Source organism: Haliotis asinina, chromosome 11 (assembly GCF_037392515.1).
Source record: "Haliotis asinina isolate JCU_RB_2024 chromosome 11, JCU_Hal_asi_v2, whole genome shotgun sequence".
In the NCBI taxonomy this organism is placed as follows: Eukaryota; Metazoa; Mollusca; class Gastropoda; order Lepetellida; family Haliotidae; genus Haliotis; species Haliotis asinina.
The window spans coordinates 12,287,955-12,312,763 of record NC_090290.1 but is presented as its reverse complement, the minus strand read 5'-3'; the positions used below and the strand labels follow the sequence as shown (position 1 = coordinate 12,312,763).

Here is a 24,809-nt window from a genome sequence, read left to right as displayed (position 1 = left end):
TGTAATTTCACGTGAAACTGAAGAAATCATTTAATCATTGTTTAAATGGTTTGCAGTACACCCTATGTGTGTGTGCACTAAATGAAGTGATATTGCAGGTGTAAAGCAGATGAGCAAGGATGTTGAGATGATGCTCGGAAAGCCACTTCCTATTGTCGTAAAGATCCTTTGGGCTTTCGTCATACCGGCAGTCCTCCTTGTAAGTATTTGATTGTAATCGAGCTCAGCAGTGCCCTTTGGGAGTGTTTGAATGTGTTTTCAGCGGTGCCCCTTGTAAGAGTTTAAATGTTGTTCTCAGCAGTGCTCCTTGTAAGAGTTAAAGTGCTGTTCTCAGCAGTACTCCTTGAAAATGTTTGAATGTTGTTTTCTGCAGTCCTTGTAACTGAGTGAATGTTGTTAATAGAGCAAGTCTTCAAAAGAGCTTCAAAATATCGATGGTACAGTCTTGTAAAATGAAGCTACCTATGAATGTTTCAGACTGCTTTCATTCTGACACTCCTTCGCTACCAACCGCCGACCTACGGCAAGTACACCTTCCCCGGCTACGCTAGCATCATCGGCTGGTTCATCGCCTCTGTGTCTATCATCCCATTGCCAATTTATATGATCCTTGCTGTAAAGAAGCATTTGGCTTCACATACTTTCAGAGAGGTTAGTGTTAAGTCTGATGATAGCACTGTTGGACACCATCATCTCATTGCCTATTTATATGATCCTTGTTGTAGAAAAGTGAGGTTTATGTTATGTCTGGTGATAGTCTGGTTAAATCTGGTGGGTGGGGTGTTTATTTGTTTCGCGTTGTCTGTCCTTTTGTTCTTGTGTGGGTTTTTTTGTTTGTTTGGTTGGTTTTCTTGTTTGTTTTATTTTTGTTTTTTGTTTTTTTGTTGTGTTTTTTTTTTTGTTACCTTGTTTTAGTGGGGGTGGTGGAGGGGGGAGCGGATGGGGGTTTGTTTGTTTGTTTGCTTGTCTTTTTTTTTTTTTTTTTTTTTTTGGGGGGGGGGGGGGGGGGGGGGTCTTTTTGGTAATTTCTTCTTGTGTGCATGGACAGTCAGTCAGTAGATTAGATCCCTATCATGTTGCATGTTGTACTGTAAATGGTCGGATTCTCCTCAGTCACCCCCACTCTCCCACACCAGGCTATGTGTGAGTGTCGACCATGCCTCCTCATCCTCTCGTTCCTTATATGAACATATTCCGACTGGCAAAAGAGGAACACCCCCTGTAAATATTCACGTGTTTTCATAACCAAACCGGTGATAGACTGAAGCAAAGTCTATTCGACTCGGCTTTCCTTTCAGACATTTGGGATGAGATGAATGAATGAATTTAAAGACAGATGTCCACACAAGAGGGAAATATTGAACTCCTTGGCACAATCGATATGACTTTTGTGTTTATATTTCAGAGTATCCAAATGGCTCTTCTCCCCGAGGACGTGTGGCGTCCTTCTGATCCCCTGTACAGGGGAAAATACCGAGACAACCTGATGCATACACAGTATTCCTTGAGGGAACACATCACAAGTGTGTTTAGAAAGTAACATGTCAAGGATCAAATGCTTTGCATCATTATCATTGCAACACCTGCATCATATGCCACCTGTTATTGGAAAAATCAACCTTCATTGTAATTTTTACGTTAACAATGTAATGTTATCTTTTAGCGGCATTTAGAATTTGTTATAGATGACCAAGATATTTTATGGATTAATTTTAGATTTAATCTCGGATTTTAAAAATGAATGGAGATTAATCTATAAAGTATCTTGGTCAGTGTGATGTTAGTTTCGCTGGACGAAGAGCTGTTTGTCATTGATCCTGGGACAGGCGTAACAGCAGACTGATCAGCATTATGAACAACGTGTATTTTAGTTAACAGCCGTCATTAGCTTTGTGTTCTTAGAATGCTGGTTGTCTCCAGTGAAAACAACGAATGTTGTCAGTGCACTTGAATGGTGACCCCTGTTGGGCTTGATAAATCCCCATGACCATCCCTCGAACCCTCGATCCTATCGGTGTAAAGGTCAAACACAGTGTAATGCTAATTTTTCAACATACACTCACTTGCTTGGACCGAGATGAAACTTGACGGTCAGTAAAGCTGACTTGGCCAATGAGCCGCTTCTACTTTTATGCAAGCTATACACAATTTGCTATGTTTCTATTACCAGAGATGCGTTGGGGTAGCCTAGCGTTGCGTCGTCGACTTAAAATCAATTGCCCACATGGGTATTATGGGTCAAACCCATTTTGGTGTCCCCAGCCGTGGTATTGCTGGGTTATTACTAAACGTGGCGTAAACCGAAACTGGGGTCCCCTTGTGGCTACGATTTGTACATGTCTATGTCAAAAATATTGGTAATGTGGAGGAAGAAGCGCATGTTTATAGCATATATACAAATCCAGATGTAGGAATACACCCACCTAAAATGAAAACATAGGATTACCGCAAGACCGGCTGATCTTTTTTCATGTTCAACAACAAAAGACCAGTTCAAAGCTTTGTTGTTTGCATTTCAAAAGTTTTGAGGCACAGTGAAGCCTCTTTCTTCTCTGGGTGTAAAGAGAGTCATAAGACTCACTAGATGTTTGAACAATCTTTCAGCAGTTAAATTGTTAGTTATCAAAGGTTAGATTTGCTGCAAGCGACTGAACAGTACTTATAATCCACGGTAGGTACATGGAGCACTGACATCGAGAAAACCAATCAGGGCAAACCCTTTCCTGAGGACATCCATTTTACTAGCCCTTCGTTCACACGGATTATTTCCCCTCGCACGATCTGAGCTAGCAGCGGTCCAGAATATCGCTCTGAACAGATGTCAGAGAACAGTTTGAAACTACCCAATAGAATATCAAAATTATTTTTCTGGAATAAGTATCGTGACCAGGAATCATTGCTGATATGGGACGGAATCAAGCTTACCGTTTTCCACAGACGCTGTACAATGTGGTTTCCGTCAAAAACAGAAGTACTGTCGATCACTTATTGCGTTTGGAATCATTTGTTAAAAAAACGCTGATTAATAAACAACATGTTGTGTATTTTGATCGTATTTTTATCTTGAATATGACACAACCTGGAAATATGGCGTTTCAAGAGAATTACATGACTTCATTTTGCGATGTCGTTTGCCTGAATTTATGGCCAACTTTATAGTCCGTTCAAAATTCGATGGCCGATCTTGGTGCTAAGGCAGCTCTCAACAAATCTGTGACACAGCTTCTTATTCCATGCTCAGATTATAAAGCTGCAATTAGATCTTATATCCGTGATCTTATGCAAAAGAAGTGAGACACCCAAGTTGGTATAAAAGAAATACATGAAATAAAACCCTACACTGGTTACACCTACTTGGGTTGTCAGTCCAGATTTGAGGAGGTCATCTTGCGAAGGTGTCAAGACATGAAGATCTTCCATTCTGTATCCCTTGTGACGAGAGAATTATGGTCAAGCATGTTCTTCTTGATTGTACTGTGTTTTTTCACCACAAAATAGTAAATATTTCAGTGCAAAAAACATTTTAATAGTGTACAGTATCATTTAATACTCCCTTTGTAGAAAAAAAATATAATATAATTATGAGATAAATTTTGAACAATATAATTTGTAAATGGTGGTATAAATTGGCAACTAAGATCTTTAGTGGCTTCATCGTAGACGTATAGTCCTCCGGGGAGGGTACGTAACTTTCAAAACTTTCATTCCGCCCAAGCATACATTTTATTCATAGTGTTTATGTTATTTGAAATTTAGGATAAAGATTTCCTACCATCGCCATAACGTAATGGACCCAGAATGGTTGTCGTGATTGTCTGTGCTCTGTAAATATCACATATCATATATCACTAATAATAACTGAATGATATTATATTTAAGCAATCTTCGAACATGTGTTTTAGAAAATAAAGACATTCATTCATTCATTCATTCATTCATTCATTCATTCATTCATTCATTCTACGACCACTGCCCTCAAATCTCTACAAATACATCAGTGGAATTACAACTTCAACTATAAATTTCACAAGCATAGGACAAAATCTTCCCCCCTTTTTCCAAAATATTAATAAGGAAAGTTTTTTGCAGTCGTCAAGTAGTATAGACAATGGTGGTTTCAGCTCAGGTCCTTCCCAAGGGCCCAATTTAAAACCGCATATGGTTTCCAATGTTGTCGCCACACTGTCTATAACCTGTAGGCATGGAGTTCCATCCTGTATAGACTTTTACAACATAATTTTTATTGTCTTTCCGTTAATCTCTGACTGATGTATTTGAGGCTGATAAAATAAATGATCTGGACGTGAATGGACGACTTTGTTTTCTTAACATGCACACCATCGAGGCTGGCTAGGGTGTCGATTCCGGTCTTATGATGATATGACAACGTTGGTGCTTGTGTCTGTCATCCCATTTTATGTACAATCCATCTAAAAGTCATTGTGTTGGAGAAGTACTTACATGATAGACTTCTATACTGAGCATGGTGTGCAATTTGATGCAATAATTTGAATTTAAAAAATCCTGTTGGTAATTGGTAACTTTGCTTGACCAAAGTTGACTGATGTGATTCAATAATTTGTAATACTATTTTTAAAGTACACATTGTACACATTGTTTTGTAAGTGCATTTTCCTGCCTGGGCACATGAAATCCTTCACTATCCCCATCGAATTCCAACACCATCTGCACCTCCGCGATTAGTTTCATGGGGTTTTTTTTCAATATCCTGTGGGCTGTTTTACGTGCTAGTGGTGCGATGATCATGCTGCGTCTTTGTGTCAGGACCTAACCCAAGAACAGCGTCCCCTTGTTTACGATTTTCTTTAGGTAGTGATGCTTGTTTTCCTTGAGGGAGAACCGAGCATGATGTTGATCATCCAGTTGATTTGAAATGGCACTAATGTCCATTTGTCATTGTTGGTGAACAAAACAGTGTACGGTGCATTTCGAACGACGACCTTGGTCTACGTAATTCACCTGATCGAGATTAATGCACAGCTCATAATTGGCCTGGCAAATTCGATCTCCTAACGGTTTGTCGAGGTGCGACTTCATAATGAGAAAACCTGAGTGTTCTCGACAACTGTCTGCCTCGCCAAAGCTGTTCGAGTCTTTGAAAGAGAAAGCCCAAACCTGGCTCAAAACCCAAAACCATCTGGCAAGTCTACCTCCCGTCACATGGGTATGTCTCGAGAATAAAATTCCACACCTCGAAGCTGAACTGCGTTTACTCAGCTTGGCTGACCTCCTGTTCCTCCCACATGACAGGGTGAGGCGCAAAACCTACCTATTACACCCTGACTGTCGTTGACGTCAACAATCAATACCAGGACGCCGAACAGCTGATGACCAAAGATTCAAACGAAGCCGCCAAAGCTTTGGAATGGATCTAAAAACACAGTCCCTTGACCTGGTCTGGTGTATTGCAAGTCGATCCTGGAGTTCATGGGAGTCACAGCTGTTGGCCAAGTATGATGTCATGGTGAGATGAGGCGTAGGATGAACTCGTCGCATCCCATCGTTGAGGGATTCAACCACACTTTAACCAAACGCCTCTATTGACACCAGTACTCACAGGATTTAATCGATCCCGAAAACAGAGGCACGGAATAGGTTGCACCCTTGTCGAGAGTGCTGGATGCCATCAAGAAAAAAGTCAACAGACTTGTGGGCAAGAGATCCGCCAAAGCCATCAAAATGAATTCTGTTGATTCATCATCAACACGTCATAGTAAAACAGAGAAATCATTACCGGACCATGTCAGCCTTAAATACTTGTAACAGCAAGGTGAATATGAGGGAGACAGCAGAAAACGCGCCACCGATCCGATATGGTCCATGAAAATTTACAACATTGACATTGTCGACATCAAAGACGGCCTACCCATCTGGAACTACTTTAAAGACGGGCCACGGAGAGCGTTCTCCAGAAAGGACCTGATGATCGTACCTCACGCCATGGTCCCTTTCACATCTGATTTTATCAGTCTTGCATGCTTAATGTAACCAGTCAGTCAGCCATCTGTACACTGAGCCTTTTCCCAACCGACCCCATGCTCACTCCAAAGTCAATATATTGAAACTATTTGACCGAAATCATGCCGATTCAATGCCCTGTTTTCCTGTTGTATATTTGCGTGATTGTTCTGTCAGATGAACTATTGACTAGTCATTGCTTTCATTAATGGGGTGCAATCAGTAAGGCGGGGTACTCTCGCCTGCTGTTATGAGTATCTGATGGTAATTCGTAAACAAATGCACGTGATACAATCCGAATCGTATGTTCAATTCAACCTTGACTCTGAAAGTGATGCTACGAATATAGAAAGGATTCTGTCTCCCAACGTACATCGTTGCCTAGGTCCCGGGATAGAATAGGCCTTCAGAAATCCATGCCTGCCATAACATGTGACTATGTTTGTTGTAAGAGGCGACTAACGGGATCGGGTGGTCAGACTAGCTGACTTGGTTGACACATGTCATCGGTTTCCAATTGTGCAGATTGTGTTGTTGTCACTGGATTGTCAGGTCCTGGCTCGATTATTTACGATTTATATCTGGAATACTGCGGAGTGCGGCGTAAAACTAAACTCACCCACTCACTCACATCGTTGCGTTACACAAAGTGTTCGTTACTGTTACACAAAGTTCCGAGTATAAGTGGAGTCAGAATAACCGTCCGGGAACTTTGACCAACCAAGGAACAAACATACGGTAGATATTAGTCAACCGGAAGGCTGTGATGACACCATTCGACACAAAGCCCCTTCTGTGGAATCCATTTTACTAGCCCTTCGTTCAGCACAGACTTTCTCCCTTTGCACGTTCTGAGCTGGTAGCGGTCCAACATAACGCTCTGAAAATATGATTTTTACTTTGAAAATGAAAAGGAGGCCAGTGCATACGGCTGGGCGGAACAGAAAGTAATGTTTTGCAGCGACTGTGGGACTGACAAGTACAATCATCGGAAAAGCAACGAGCCGTCAGGTGTCGTAGAATAGGTTGAAACTACCGTAAAATGCCACAGTCATGTATACAATAAACATCGGTGCTAGGTTTCTGTGTTCTGTATTGATTTGCCTTTTTAGTGCTCCGCAGTTTTAAATGTTTTTGCGTCAGTGTTTTCAACAAATTGAAGAGATTCCTGATGTTGATGGTGTTGTTATTGTCGCAACAAGCAGACCGATTCGGAATCCTTCTCCAGATCTCTCACACGGATTTTCACACCAGAGTTCAACCCAGATAAAGAACACGTTTAGAAGTAATGCAACCGTCCAACCAGTGTAAAAGGTTTGATGTAGAAATGTATATTCTCCACAATGACAAATGCTTGAGTGAATTCCAGCGTATTTAGTCTTCTTTGCTAAAAGTGTAACACCTCACTTGACATGGGAGCAGACTGCGAACGTCGGAATGTCCGAACCCCTCAAAATCAATTCAATTAAAAACACTGATGACCTAATCACAATATTTATTATACGTTCAATCAATAATGACGTGTTAGTACCTGGAACGGTACCGTTCTACGTCATGCCGCAATTAAATGTCCTCATGGTCACAATCAGGCGATGGGGAAGGAGTGGGAAAACGTGGCACGTGCTGTATGTGACCTTTACATTGCCCCACCGATATTTCAGTCCGACGGTCAATCATTGGAACCACTTGATGTCGGACTTGATTATTATTTATGAAATCATCAGTCATTCCAGAAACGCGTTTAAAATATTACCTTTGTCCTTTTGTAAAGCTAAAGACTTGTCAACACATGATGACCAGTACTATGTTTAGAGTGTAAATTTATGTTAAAAGTCTCATTCATTCAATATTGAAGATACTACGTACATGCATAAGATACCACTGAGTAGTTTTGACTTTTGCGATACCTATATTTTAATTATAATGTTATTCAATTTCAAAATTAATCATTATGTAAGTGTTGAATGCCAGTACAGTGTACATATAGTCGATGCTGATATCTGTAAATGTAGATGTAAATCGTATGGATTTGGAAGCCGCAATAACACGGTGGCATTCAGTGATCGATGGACACAATACCATCGCCTTGAGCATGTACCAGAGTGTGGATATGTGCGTTGTATAAATATCCAATATAATAAATATCCAACAAAATTAAAAATATTATTTTGTACCTATATGATATGTGTGTGTGTGTATGTGTGAGAGAGAAAGAAAGAGAGAGAGAGAGAGAGAGAGAGAGAGAGATTTGTATAGGCATACTGTACATTGAACACGACACCCAGTCTAGAGTCACCTGAACAGAAGGAATGCCACTTCACAGATGTTTCAACGTAAACAAACAGCACAGAAAGGACAAGGTCACTGACATTTCACTCTAATACCATGGCACATCAATACTATACAACTGGCAAGAGGTGAACAGGTGCCCTGTGGATTTAACAAGAATGCTCTCTTGCCTCTTGTGTAAGAACACTGACTCGCAGCAAGACACTTCCCGGTACAAGGACTACTTACATCACAAAGGTATCCTTCTTCACCAACAACCAGTCTTTGAGGAGACGGAAGATGTTTCATCATTATCCGGGTCAACTCATTGTCCTTTCCATGATTTCACACTGACCTAGGTGACTTATACTACTTCATCTCTGGACGAGGAGCTACTCTTTGATAATCGCAAATTCCACAAACACCATTGTTCCACTGAAGGTGGTCGTGTAACATAGGTTTTGTCCATAGGTTTCATGCTGCTGAAGCATAGTTCCATTAAACTATTTCTGGGAAATGATTGTACGAATTGGCTTGAAACTTGAGTGACAAGAAAAAAGAACTTTTGCGATTAAACAATGCTGTATGAACGGATGCAAAAGTGTAGTTCCCAGATTTGTTTGTTTTCGACAAGGGTCCACACCAGCGGCTGAAGGGATGGTGTGAATCCATCTTGGGTCCATGCAGGTAACATAAATTATTTAAATCTCCATGATCACTATTGTGATCTGCCTTCACTGCATCCTAGCGATTATCAAAATTATTAATATTGTATTGACTGCAGTGGTAAATAGTTTCTGATTTGTATGCTTGTTTGAGACATCATCTGTGACAGTCTAGGTCTTTACAATCCTTTGATGATTGGAATTTATTTAAAAATAGGTATATGTTATATATGCAAAACTAGTCACTGAACGCATTGTGATGGATCACTATCTATCTCCCCAGACTTCGATGTGAGCATCATGGTCGTCATTCCTCTGCCGTTGTCGTAATTCTGGCTGCCAAAGTGTATGAAAACGACACATATTGCGGACAACAACTTTTTCACAGAATTTGTCTTACATCTGAATCCTGTTTGTTAAGTGACACGTTTCTTTTATGATCACTGATTTTGGAATGAGGGCAGTTGCCGGTATGGTTCGAGAATGCTTATATACTGTCTGATGTAACGATTGGTGTTTTGAACTCTTTGCCTCTGATGGTGATTTATGGGGTTTACCTACATAAGACTGTTCACAATTGTATATTCATAGTTGTTTTATCCCGGGTCTAAACGGAAATGAGTTGTTATCACTGATAACAAATGACGTCTGAAATACACAACTATTGTACAACGTCACTACTATTATACTAATGATCATTCATAGTCTCTTCTAACCGTAGCAAGAACTTACGTCACGGCATAAAAATGGCGCCTGGATGACGTAAGCAATACACGTCAAGAGTGGAAGGGCGTTGTTACTCGAGCAAATGCGTTTTTATGACGTAACTTATCTCTAAAACCATCAGTAATGAAGTGAAATTAGCTATACAATCTGTGTTTGATCCATATTCCCCATACTTCGGTCGCCCGAGGCAGTGACGACTCACGCGGTTGTCACAGTTAAACGTCGAATTCTTCAGTTTTTAAAACCCGATCATCACTCCAGTGCTGTTGACGCATAGGTGTGTTTAGATGCTTAGCCATGGTATAAATAGGGTTAAACCACTCGGATCACGTTGTCTAATTATAAACGCTGAAGTGGTCAAATAGACGCTCTGGCTTGTTAAAACATACTTCTTGTCTCTCAAGGCGCGCCCCTAAATTCGCCCACCTGCCTGTTATTTGTTCTATATTTAAGAACTACAAAACCTGTATTCAAATCAAGTGTACCATATTCGACCCTCGGGATCGCTATATCATATATTGTGGAGATTGATGGAGTGGGGGTGACCAAGAAGGGTCTCTTAAGATTGTAACCCGACATTATCTAATAAAACATATTTTAAGTCAACTGTAATTATACTTTAAACGTAGTAGTTTTGTCATTATAAAATTCGGTTACGTTTGCCTTCAATCGCCAGCGGCTGAGGGGATGGTGTAAATCCAGCTAGGGTCCATGCAAATAGCAAAATTCATGTAAGTCCCCTTGGTCCCTTGTATGGTGATCTACCTTCAACTGTTGGTGATCTATAGCCTATTTTTATATTATGTATTGTCCAAATTGTGCTGCTTCATATGCTAGTTTTAAATTCGAGGGTTTTATAATATATACATATTCTTTATAATAATGTTTGTTCTCGTCACGATATGGCTGAAATATTGCCGATGTGACGTTAAATTATACCTCACTCACTATTACATCACAAGCAATTATTACAAACAACGACAGGGCAGATTGACAGTTCAGGGGGAATGTTATAACATAACATGGGTATAGAAAGGAGACTACAGGAATCGTTTAGATTTGCTAATATATTGATGAACATTTTTTAATATAATTTCGTATTGTTTGTCAGATGTCGTCTTAAATAACAGACAGTGTGATGAAGAATCACATCACTCTTGAAAGGGCTCAGATGTTTATGATGAATAAATTCCTGTATGCACAAGTAAACCAATTAGCAACTGTCGGGATGGGATTTAAGACATTGTCTCACATTGCTGATGACTAGCATCAGTAACACATGACCCGTGAAGATCCGGTTAGAGCTGATGTTCAGCAGCCCGTGCTAACCAAATCGGGCGATCAAATAGGATTGTCACGCTCGCTGACTTGGGTGACTCATGTGATCGTATCCCAATTGCACAGATGGATGATCAGTCACTGGATTGTCTTGTCCAGACTTGAGTATTTTTTACACAACAAATAAACAAAATATTCCCGGTATCTCCCAATTGCACAGATCGATGGCCAGTCACTGGATTGTCTTGTCCAGACTCGGACATTTACTCACCCAACAAAGAAACAAACAAACTCCTCCCGGTATCTCGGCATCTCTTGCTTCTATACTTGGAACCACGCTGCCGATGTACACTACAACCTTAGCGCTAAGACTACCTTAGGTCTGTGTTAAGAAATAGGGTTACGTTCATCTTAGCGTTAAAGGCAAACAATTAAATAACTGAAATATATATTGGCTGTTTCCTCAATGATACAAAATTTGCATTCTATGGACTTTATATTCGAATGTTTGGGGATTTATTCGGTGCTATTGTGACTGTGCTGCCCGAAGCGGCACCTACTCGAGAATAGCAGAAGAAGCTGTATATCATAGCACAGGGTGACAAGAGAGCGCCATAGTAAGATGATATTTGTTGACTTTCAGTTGTGTAAACAAGATTTGGAAGAGTGAAACTATAAACTAACACTTTGCGCACCAGGGAAGTGTATAAAATCGTTAGAAAAAATTGAGATATCCCAGACATGGTGATTTACTGCTAACACTATATTTGCTGTTAATTACGTCAATAGTCGGAAATTAAGATAACCATGAGTATGTTCTCGTAATCTCCGCAATCAGATGTAGACATTTTTTCCTTTTTGTTTTCTTTACAAAAAAATCGAATTCGGTTTTGAAAATGCCCAATAATATAACTTTGAGGAACATACCTGTTATTACTATTATTTTACGTGGAGCTATTATTATATATATTTATTTCACATAGCAATAACCTCATGCTTAGTATTTTGAAAGAACTGAGAGCTATTGCTGGATATTGTTTATGACGGGATCAGCGTGATAACTCAAATTTTGAGGTCCCCCGCGTTCTTGCTACAGCAAACAGATACAACAAAAACAGGATCGTAATTGTTACGGACGGAAGTTATCATCAGGTGACCAGATTCGATGAATGTATCTATTACTATCCACAACATCCCACACATCGGAAGGTGAACAATATCACGTCTGTGCATCAGGCTCATGTTTCAAAATATCTAATTAGCTTTTCGGAATATATAAGACCAATACCTCGTTCATTTTCCATCTTATTCATGTGTATCAAATATGCCGTCACGTGCTACTTGTCAGTAGCAAACGTCACTACTGTATGCATGCCAATGGTTCGGTAAAAGAATTCCTTCGATTGAATAATATGAAGAACCGGGGAACTTAGATGATTTTGAGACTGATCCTTTGGTCCTTTGGACGAGTGAAGATACGCCTATTTTCCGTTTGCTTTCAAATACATTCATGTACAAACGCTTACTTTTTACCAATTCACAGTACAAGATAACAATCAGTCAATCAATCAATCAGTCAAAGTATTTACGAGTAAATTACTACCATCCAAGATATTATTTTGTGTACAGAAAACCATTACGTGATACGCATACGGAAGGAAGCCTTTAGGTTAATACCTGATTACATGGGATTGCGTTTCCGCAGTACATCCTAGCTCTTTTTTGTTACATTTGACAAAGGCATTGTTCATTCACGCCTAACTTTTGATAAATACAGTTCTCACATTCCACGCCCAAAGCTACGATTGCCAATGTCCGAGCTATGCGTGAATGAGTTTGGCTTTATCCTGCTTTCAGCAAAAATCCACCAGTATCACGATGGGGACATCAGAAATGGGTTTCACGCATTGTGACCATGTGAGGAATTGAAGCTGGGTTTTCGGCTTGACGAGCAAAGCTTTGTCCATCAGGCTACCCTACCGCCCCGCCGGTACAGTGGCGCCCTAAATCAACAGTTTACGGTTGTCCTCACCGAGAAGACATAAATACACAACCATTGTGCTGGATACAAGCACCACTGGATTCAGTGTTCGATTAGAGAATTCTTTATAGGTAATAACATATATTAGGCCAATATGCGAAGTGAGGACGTGCAATATATATGTATCAGTACTATACGTCTTTGCCTAAACTCCAGAAATAGAAGGCTTTTATGTTCCCAGTACCCAATAACCTTAGCAACGGCACCCTTTGATTGGACCTCAAAGGGGCCTAGACTTTCGAATCTCTTCTAGCGCTAAGACACTAGAAGCTTAATGTTAATATATGACAATTACGGCTATCTTATCGCGAGGACTTCGAAAATCTAGGCCTAGGGGCCCGTTTTATAAATCTCTCGTAAGTTCTCGCAACTTTTCTCGTAGCATTCAAACTTACTGTGTCTCAATACAGTAGGTACGAATGCTACGAGAAAAGTTACGAGTCTCAAGCAAATAGAATAAGTGTATATGGATGACAAGTTCTCTAATACTAAAACACGACGTTTCCATACAGGTTCTTGTATCGTTTTCAAGTGTAAATGAAGGATCCCAAGGATGTAATCTACAAAATTGACTGCAATTGTGGGCCCTCATACACAGGAGAAACATCCAGGCCTGTCTACACCAAAATCAAAGAACATCAGACATCAACCATCAAATCGGACTAGAAATCAGCCATTTCAGGTCATATAGTGGTCCATCCAGATCACCAAATCAACTGGACTGACTACGCCATCCTCTCAAAGAACCAATCAGACTTTACCAAAAGAAACATAACTGAAGCCATCAACATCAAACGATACCGACCCCTGGTTGACAGAGACCAACGCTACCCCATCCCCGCAGCTTACGTAACGATGAGCTCATCAAACCACTCAAGCCTCCTGTACAAACAATCTACTCTGTGTACCTTCATGGCTTACTTAGTTATCATCACATTGTTACCTTGTATTCATACTAGGCTCTGTGTACCACTGGCTTCTTGTTTATCCTTGTATCCATTGTCCTTGAACCTGTATCGAAACGTCGTGTTCTAGTATCAAAGAAGTTGTCATCCATAAACACTTATTTTATTTGACTTCCAACTTCTAAATATGCCACTCAAACAAGTCATTCGAGGTCTAAAGCGTACAAGAGCGTTGTGAAACGAGGCTCGGGACTTTGGGATCCAAACGTTTGTTTTTTTTTACTTAATGTACAGCTATTCATGCTTCAGTTAATCATTCAGCGGTTAAATGGTAAACTCACAAATAGAAATGGGCTTCACACATTGTACCCACAAATGTAGATGATATTTCTAAATTCGAAATACATTAGCAAGGAAAGGTATGTTTGGTACATTTCCCAGTTATTGACAGCAATTTTTCAGATAACCAACTGACTTGCATATTGTATGTGATTGTGACGACTTTATGTGAATATCACGAGCTTACAGTGTCTAATAGACACATTTTCATGAGATACGTACAGTCCACTTTTCATTCTACAGATATCTCTGATGGTCCTCGTTCACATGGCCGAAGGTAACACATAATGCGTATTTTAGAAATTCGTCCAATGTAAGAAATGCTACATTTCTTGTGACGTCAAAAACGTCACCGTCTTTGTTTTCGATTCATTACTCTGCTGCATGTTGGTTTACGGACAGGTTGTTGTTTCTGCTCACAAGTCCCTAAATACTTTCAGAATCATCGCGAGGAATCGCGCTCGTTGTCAGACATGACAGCAGAAACCATAGCAGCTAAAGTAAAATCAGCTGAAAAGCGTTTTACCAGATGAACGCAGGATTGAAATATTGTCAAAACTCATAATTATCCTTGCACATTCTCATACTTGTTTTTAAAATCCTAAAATCAATAAAATCTGGTTATTTTAACATCGGAGTTGAATTTAAAGCTCCAAATCCACTCCAGTATTATCAGTGTCAAAGGTTTGCCCATAAAGCCAGTATCCGCAGTGGTAAGACAAACTGTGTCCTTAGCAGTGAAATCTATGCAGTTCAAAGGACACACATGGCACCAAATGTGCCTAATGCCACAGACAAAACTTGTCCAAAACATGTCCAAAACCTGTCCAGTACTTGAGTATGAAACAAATATATTAATATCTATTAACGGTAAATGTTGACTTCTTTTATCCTACATGACTGCGTGCTATAGGTGGATCTACAGATCAGGGAAGGTATCATGCACAGTCTTGATTGTACTCTAAGTCTTTGCTGTTAACGTTATAGCATCTGTATGTATCTCCATCTACCACCGTGGAAATAAATTATCCTCAGGAAATTCTGACGATTTAAATGGGTAAATTCTTTTTGGGGTGGTGCTGACACAAATAACAAACACATAAGAAGAAAAAACCTGCCTGCATCACGGAACAGGTACATACGTATTTCTTGTTTTGTCTCTTGTTGGTCAACCTCATGAATTCTAATGGCCATTTTACGAGGACCACTGTGTAAGTGACCATATTCCGACTATAATGAAAGCTATTGCCCAATCTGATATTCCCCTTCAACAAGATGGAACTTTTCAAAAGCTAATTGGCCCTTGGTTTAAGTATTGTCTTCAAACACGTACACACAAAATCTCCGAATTAAAACAGTTACTTCTTATGAACAGTTAAAGTACCTGATGCATGTATTTTATTTATATTGATTGCAAACAACCTGGGAAGGGACATTAATATTATTTCCGTCGCCATCCCATAATATCCAAAATATCAATAAATTCCGACTATGGTTAACCATTCTTCCATTGCTGACTGTTCCTAAATTCCCGAAATTCAAAGAACACAAAGAAATAAAAAGTATCCCAGGAGACGACTAAAGAAATATTTTCTATTTATGAAATTATTCAACAACTGAACAAGCTCGTGCTACTGACATGGGAGCTGAAAGCATACATATATATCAAAACATATGTCTAAAGGCACTGGACTTTTTTTTGTTATTCATTCAACTCAGTAGACAGTTACACAAATAAGTGATGCAACAGCACAAGTACACAAGTGTTTTATTGTCAATATATTCTTTCAGTTTCAACCAGAATGTTTTCACGCATTCACATTCCCAATAAATATGTATCAAATTTTCAGACACTAAGTTACAAAAAGAGCAAAGTTCATCATCAACTAATTTCATTTTCAGTAATTCTTTTTTTGTGAATATAATATTATGAATAAATTTAAATTGAAAGTCAATCAATTTAGTATGTTTTGTGCATCTTCTATAATCTTTAAAAATATGTTCCCATGGGATTACAGTGTCAAAGAGTTGTTGCCATTTTTCACATGTAGAAGGGAAATTTTCAGTACTTATAAGCTTATCATAGAAATATCTTGACCTCTTTGGTGCTGAAAGTAAACATATCAGTGATGTGCTGAGATAGTGACTATTGATAATCAATAGATTATTTCTAATAGTATCTTTCCATTTTCTTGGTATATTTGAAAGAACCTGGTAGTAATCAAGAACTGTGCCTTTGATTTTGTAAGTTTTCTTAAGTTCATTAAATGACAAAATACCTTGATCATTACACAAGTCTCTTATAGAGTGAATACCCTTAAAATACCAATGTCTTATAATAAAATTACTAATTTGGAATTGATGGTTGAACCAAAGGGGTTCAGATAAGATTTGATTAATATCTGTAAAATCAGTTTTATGTGTTCTATAAAATATTGCCCATGCTGGCACTGGACTTATTAAAAGTGGGGAGGAGATGAAACAACTCCCACCAAATAGAACACTGATCCTTTCTAATCTGGATAACAGTGGAACTTGTAATAAAAATTTACAATTATTAGATTCTGTTCATCGTCAAATCATGGAACTTCGACTTCTAACCTTAAAGCCTTCAGAACGGTTTCACTGTTTGTATTTGTAGGCTGATGAGCTCGAGCCATCCCTAAAACCAAGCCGCCTTAAAATATGTTTACAGAAATCATACCCACGTTCTAGTAATGCAATGATGCATATAACTGTGTTTTAAGTCATTTTTTAAAGAACTGGAAGAATTTTTTGAGCAAATTTCTTTTCTCCACCAAGGTAGTCAGTCGAGCTGGGGCAGTGGAAAAGTTATGGAGCTTTTGTTAACAAAACAAATTGAATTTGACTCAAACGAACATACCTACCAGCAACAAAAGACTATACAGATTGATCCAATGTGACGTACTTTTCCAGATCACGCTTTCATTTTCGGAACATAAGGTAATGTTCTAAATATATAAAAAAAACAGTGTAAATATACACAGTTCATCATATTTCCAGATCTCGTATCTTCGGGCTAGCACAAACAGATTTTATTTGGAATTATTGAATTATATAATGTGCTTATGAAATAAATGAAAATCCAATGAACTTATGAACAAACGGCTACCACTGCTGACAGCATTGACTGATGTGTTGTGACTCAACAACATGTACTATCTTGTATTATGTATGACCTATTAAGTAGTTATGTACATACACACACACGCACGCACGCACGCACGCACGCACGCGCGCACACACACACACACACACACACACACACATACATACATACATACATACATACACACACACACACATACACACACACACACACATACATACATACATACATACATACATACATACATACATACATACATACATACATACATACATACATACATACATACATACATACATACATACATACATACATACATACATATTGCGTCAAAAGCGTCAAATACATATAAAAATATTTACATAAGTCGGTACATTCGTATATATCTTATGTTGCTCTGATAACCCGTTGGCAGCTGAGGCAGTGTAAGCAGCTCTCAAGAAACCGTTGACGCGACTTCAGTTGGGGTGAAGAAAGGGCAAGAAAGTAGACCAATAGGTTAATCCTACTGGGGTTGTCAGGTCAGTTTGGAGGAGATCATATCAGATTCATATACACAGTAAAGCTTATTTAATAGTGAAGATCCTCCATTTCGTATGTCTTGTCAGGAAAGAATAGGTGAAGTATGCCCAACATACTGAAGTGATGTTTCCATCAAAAGGGACAACTATTTCAGATCGTTATCTATAACAAAAAGGATATTGTTAATATTAGTTGTCCTTTGATCAGGTGAATTGAACTCATTGACGTACAAACTGACATAGTGATAGTGTATAATAATATAACTGAGATTTGTCGTGGATGTGCTATTGTTTGTTTGAGACTTGTATATGTTGGCTAAAGGTGTGTGCCCTCGCTACAAGGTCGAAATCTGTCGGGAAACCATGCAGTAAGCAGTGGGATCACCCGGCTGCATGTCTTTTTGCACCATTGCTATAGTATTCAATCATATTCTCAAATAGTTCCTGCTTAGAGGTTCATATCTTGCAGTTTGACATTTGTGAGTCATTATTTCATACTGAACTAGTTTCAAATACAGCACGAACATGGACTCATATGCACAATAAGTTGAACGTCAAACACTTCCTCCTTAAAGCATGATATCTGGCAGTTTGACATTGGTGAGTAATTATAGAATACAAATATGTGAAACAAAATAAGTATAATGTGTGTGAATGTGTCAATGGCACATGTTCTGCAAGTTGGATGGTCTGATGACAGTAATCTGTTTATTTCCAGACAGCTGGAGTTTATGTCCTACAGACAATGTATCCGTGTCTGAGATATCAGACACGGAATGGTCAGATAAAATATCCAGTCGTTAAATGATTTGTACACAGTTCGAACACAGAGCTACAGCTTAACCTTGATTTGGCATGTTTCATTACCAAGAAAAATGGGTTACGAGGATAAGAAGGCAAATATTTTAGTCGTTCAGTCGTTAACTCGTTATTTTTTTATCATGAGTCAACGTGAGAGTGAGAGAGATCAATATCTTTAAAGATTCTTTTATTGATATTAGTTGTCATTAAGTTAGTTAAATCAAATTCAGTTTAGTACTGAACTCAAACATACATAACCATTGTTTCTAAAGTAATCAAGTATATTGGGTTATGAGGATAAGAGCGCAAATGTTTTCCCAGGATACGTGAAGTAGCCTCTTTATCCTTTGTATTTTCTTGTACTCGTAGGTTGACGTGAGCTTGAGAGTGCCGAGATAGATCAATATCTTTGAAGATTGTTTGTTATTGATATTAGTTCTCATTTAGTCAGGTAAATTAAATTCAGTTCAGTATATTAAACTCAAACATACATTTTGATGTATATACACCTTTCCTATAGCACTTTATAGCAATTAACACCTTATATATATATTTTTTCATTGCACTTATGGTTAACTACAGTGGAGAGAGAGGGAGATCCGGGAAGATCCGGATTACAGTTTGTCTTCAGCAACACAAGCTTGTCGAAAGATGCGACTAAAGGAATCGGGAGGTCAGGTTCGCTGACTTGGTTGACACAAGTAGCCTAGTGGTTAAAGTATTCGCTTGTCATGCCGAAGGCCCGGGTTCTGTTCCCCACATGGGTACAATATGTGAAGTCCATTCCTGGAATATTGCTAAAAGCGGCGTAAAACCCTGCTCATTCACTCACTTATATAATTTTCAAAGCTATTTTCCCTTCACTCCAAATGGAAATGTTTCAAAAGATAGTCAAATCAGTGTGATCTTATGCAGTGATATTCAATAATTATATCCTATTCTTAGACTGAATAAATACTCCAGACACGAAAAATTATTTTTTCAAACTGGAATTTGGTTGCTGTATACTTGTCGACACCTTACTGTGATGATTTTAATCGCCTTTGTTAGATAATCCGAGTTTATAAAAGTTTAATATAGGAAAGACGTAAATCCGTTCGTCTATTGTGTATCCTACTCATATGCTTAGTTTCTACATGCTAAAGTTTATGATTGTACATTCACATGTATACAGAGAAATTTGGAAAATACAAGGTGTGAAAGAGCATCATGTCCTAGTCAAAATGGCCACAAATCTTCCAAGTCAACATGGCCACAAAAAAAGTCAAAATGGCCACAAACCCCTAGTCAAAATGGTCACAAACCCCTAGTCAAAATGGCCACCCCAAAAAGTCAAAATGGCCACTCATTATTTTATCATTTTTTTATACTTATTTGTAAAAAGAGACATAAGAAGTTATATCAGGCAAAACTTGATGTTATTACACATGTATTATTAAATCATTTTCAACAAGTAACAAATATATATATGTGTGTTTTTCAAGTACAAACACCTTTTTACTGTTTATTTTTACATGCCATTCATGAGACCATTTTAATTCTAGTGAAATAACATATATATGTATGTGCATGTTTTATATTCATGTACAGCATTACTTATTATTTATTTATACTTACCTTCCACATGATTGTATAGGAACAATTACAATAAACACAGCAATGAACAATGAATCAATCAATTAAGGCTTAACTAGTTAACGAGGCATCTTAATTATGGATGTAATCACATGCTAAACAATAATTCACAAACCGCATTAGTCATGAATTACAGTTACAAGGCACTTCATCACATTCAAATGCATTTCCATGCTGGTTTTTCCTGACATGTGGCCATTTTGACCTGTTCCCAATGAAATGCCCGGGCTTAAAGGGACTCTGCCTTCTTATGTAGGAGATTCTCTCTAGCTTGTCAGAAGCCCAGTTTGCTTGGTCGGAGACACTAACTGGCATTTGGTGATTACGCGGGATAATTAAAATGGCGCCGGCTAGACTACTGAAAGCTGGAGTGTGGTTTCCTTTTGTAGGTACTTTAAACCAGTCAGTCCTTGAGATTGCTGAATGTAAAGGAAGCCATCGAATGATACACAAAAGGCTTGAAACCTCAAGTTTAACACGTGTTCCCTTTTACATTACACTTACCCAGACCCAGAGAAGTATAGATTCTGAATCTCAATTTCTGTTCGAACTGTCAAAGGTGAATAAAGGAAGTTGACCAAGAGATTAACCTTAGACTTCATTTGCATAACCAATTCCTCCCCCTCATTTTCTCACCTGAGCCTGAAAGAAAATGGTGAATGAGTGTGGTTTTATGCCGCGCTTAGCAATATTCCAGCAATATCACGACAGGGATACCAGAAGAATGTCGGAGACATCGGGACACTGACCAAGTTTCAAATATAGCACGAACCTCGACTCATGTCAGCAATAAGTTACGTGTGAAGTAGTTTCTCACATACTTCCTCCTTACTGCATAATATCCGGCAGTGTTTGACATTGGCGAGTAATTATATAATACAAATATGTGAAACAAGATAAGTGTAATGCGTGTGAATGTGTCAATGTCATGTGTTCTGCAAATTGGACGTTCTGATGACAGTAATCTGTATCCCTGACTGTACTCCAGGCTCCAGTCGGAGTTCATGTCCTACAGACAATATACCCATGTCTGATATGTCAGGCACAGAATGGTCGGACAACAAATTCTGTCATTATCTGCTCGACCTCGAATAACGTTCCAATATATACCGCGGGTTTAACCTTGATTTATAGGTCTGGAAACCTTCATTCTTTCTTCTCTATATTCATCAGTGTAACACGTACCCAAGGAAGTGAGGGCACCTGTTTACCAGAAATATTATTTCTTTTATGTATGCAATATTTTGTATCCATACTTTATATATACAATAATTTTCAACAACAGTATTTTTAGTTACATATTCTTATGTATCGTCAGTACGTATGTATCTTATACAAGGCTTCTAGAAACATTTACCAGCATTCTCATTGTCTTCCCTATTACAACCTTTGATCACAAACACAACATTAAGAGGCCGAAGACCCCCTATTGATCATTACTGATCGATGGTAAACATATATCCAGTTAAACACAATGATATATATTTACTCACGACAAAACATTTCTTTTACTTGTTATTAATCTATGATTTCGAGAGGCAAAATTCTGAACATAACGCATTATTACACATATGTGTAACACATCCCTATTCATATCAGTTTCGTTGATTTTACTTTGGACGCGGTCGTGTGTATTAACTAATTTACATACCGTATACCGGGAAATTTTCGAGGTATCTAATTTTCGAGGTTTTCGTGGTTAGTAAAGCAACCTCGAAAATAGAAACCTTTGGGTTGTCATCTGCATTTTAGGGGTCCCTGCCTTTGGCAATTAACCCTAACCCTAACCCTAACCTGACGGAAACAAGAAGAATAGTACATTATGTTTGTTATGTTGATTTCAGAGAAACTTCGGGGTTCTCAAAACTCGAAATTTTAGTACCTCGTAAATTTCCCAGTATGCGGTAAATAAATCTGTAAATGAGCAATCAATTGATTTTATTTGATTTTAACGTTTATATACACTGTGAATACACAAGATTCTCAAGAATAGTTCACCATAGGCTTGGACACGGTCAGAAAGTTTATCCTGCGTGCGTTGTGAATATACTGAGGATTTCTAATGTCGTGTCAAACTTTTTCTGACGTAGCGTCTTTCTTCTGTGTTGGTCTCTTCGTAACCATCTTTTTTATTTGGTGTTGGTCTGTCGAAATACAAGGAACACAAGGCACTGTTATATCCACATTGTCCTCGCTGAATTTGTCCCGAAAGTCTGAAGAAATTATAATTTTAATTATATATAGAACCTTTTTGGTGCACTTTGGCACGACACACTGAGAGTGAAGGAGAAATCGCGTCACTGGCATGTGGATGACGTCACTCCATTATGACGAGGCTGGGATTACGAAATGCTTGCAGTCAGTTTGTGGGCTTAGATCAACTGTTTGTTGCTATTTAGGTCACCAGTAAAGTCAATGATGAAACTTAATGAAATTTTCTTTTGTGAAAAGAGGTATACTTTGTTTGACCATATAACATGTGGTAAGAGGTTCATATCCATGCTGTTCATAGCACTGTCACAGTTTGTATTGTCATATTGTCATATGTTTTGTAAAATTATTATCACTATCATGTCTATAGAATTTCATATTCTCCACTTATTACAGTAAAATGCCAAATTCTCAGCTCCCCCATCCCTAATTAAGCCTCAACTAACCAGCTTGTACACATAAATACACGCACACGCACACACCTATGGTGCGCACTTTACACACACAAATATCCTTGTGTGCCTCAGGGCAGATGCACTGTGAACTTACTCAGTCATATACTCAACGATGATTTGTAAACCAGTTTAGATTTTTCTGCTTTTTTCATCTTATTAAATCTCTGACCCGTGAAGGTAGAATAGATGTTCAGCAGCTCTTGCTTGCAGTAAACGGCGACTCAGCTTGTCGTAAGAGGCGACTAAAAGGATCGGGTGGTCGAGCTCACTGACTTGGTTGACACATGACATCGGTTCCCAATTGCGCAGATCGATGTGCATGCTGTTGATCACTTGATTGTCCGACATATAGCTGGTATAATGCTGAGTGTGGCGCTGAACTAAACCCACTCACTCACTCTTAAATCTCTGTTATTTACTGTAACTGGAAAACGACAGTTGGACAGTTTGCAATATATTTGTACACGATGGCGAAAGAACGAACGCATTACATTCCCACACTCTCACATAACCCGTTGTTCATTCACACACAGCGCTCTCACACATACTCTAGTCTGTCCTTACTTAGAAACACTTTAAAAATCGTTCCTACGACTATACCAGACTTCGTGGCATCAGTGAAAACAAAGGGAGATAAACCCACCAACAAAGGTGAAATTTTCACAAACACATGCCATGGCAAGGCAGATGCTATTCAGAAGAGAACAGATGGTAAAAATCAAATAGGGGTGAGTGTGTTTATGCCCAACTCAACAACATTCCAGCTACATGGCGGCGGTCAGTAAATAATCTAATCTGGACCAGACAATCCAGTGATCAACAGCATGAGCATCGATTTGCGCAATTGGGATGCGTAAACCAAGTCAGCGAGCATTACCACCTGATCCTGTTAGTTGCCTTTACGACACGCATGCGTTACTGAAGATCAATTCTAAACAAGATCTTCACGGGTCGTCAAATAGAGAATAGCCATTACTTTGGTCACTGATGAATCAAATGTGTAGATGCCTTTCAGAAATGTCTAGCAGGAAACTATTCAGCAACTTTACTGTGACTGTCAATGCTATATTTGGACAAGAAATATTTAAAACTGTTCGAAATCCTCATCAAGAAAGCCTGGCCTAATGTAGACACAAAAGCCATTGGGGCAGCAGGAATACATGTATTGCTCGACAAACAGAGAAAGTGTATGATTACACGATGCCATTTAGAAAGTGGTCACATGCAACATGTCATATTTGGGATTTCACACTCTCAGTAAAGTACAAATTCTAGTACTTTTTGTTGACTTTGTGTGCTGGCGATTAGGTGCCTGACTCGGGTTCGAATCCCGGATGGGACTCAACCAAAAAAGTACTAGAATTTGTACTTTACTGGGAAAGTGGAATCCTAAATATGACATAGGATGCAGAGAAAGTGTACCTTAACTACTGGAAAGTTGAAATCGCCCATTTTGTCATACAGTCTTGTGTTAGTCTATTTCGGTCCAGTTGATATCTTCAAGTAAACATTGGCTTCACTTTTATCTCAGGTCTGAAAATATTCGAAATAGAATCGGGACAGTAGGATAGTTTAGTGGCTAAAGCGTCCGCACGTCACGCCGAGAACCCAAGTTCGACTCCCAATGAGTGAAGCCCATTGGTGGTGTCCCCCGTGATATTGCGGGAATACTTCCAAAAGCGACATAAAACTAAACTCATTCAGTAAGACAGTTACTGCACGACGTCAGATCATCAGTATACATTAACCTCATGTTTTTTGTCTTGGTCATATTCCTTTGTTCTCAGTTTACCAATCGAACAGTCATTTGAGTCCTACGTTTTAAGAAACAAGCCATTAGGATGTGCGCCGTCAA

General features: G+C 38.8%; 1 protein-coding gene across 1 annotated transcript in view; it reads left to right on the top strand.

Annotated features, from left to right (window-relative positions):
• LOC137255930 (sodium- and chloride-dependent glycine transporter 2-like) overlaps nucleotides 1-4,273 on the top strand; it is a 51,753-nt gene extending 47,480 nt beyond the window's left edge. Inside the window, exons 12-14 of the mRNA XM_067793530.1 lie at nucleotides 99-199; nucleotides 478-651; nucleotides 1,406-4,273. Coding sequence (XP_067649631.1) covers nucleotides 99-199; nucleotides 478-651; nucleotides 1,406-1,540 — 410 coding nt within the window. The 3' untranslated portion in view covers nucleotides 1,541-4,273. The remainder of the gene's footprint in view (nucleotides 1-98; nucleotides 200-477; nucleotides 652-1,405) is intronic.
• Nucleotides 4,274-24,809: the final 20,536 nt, after the last annotated feature.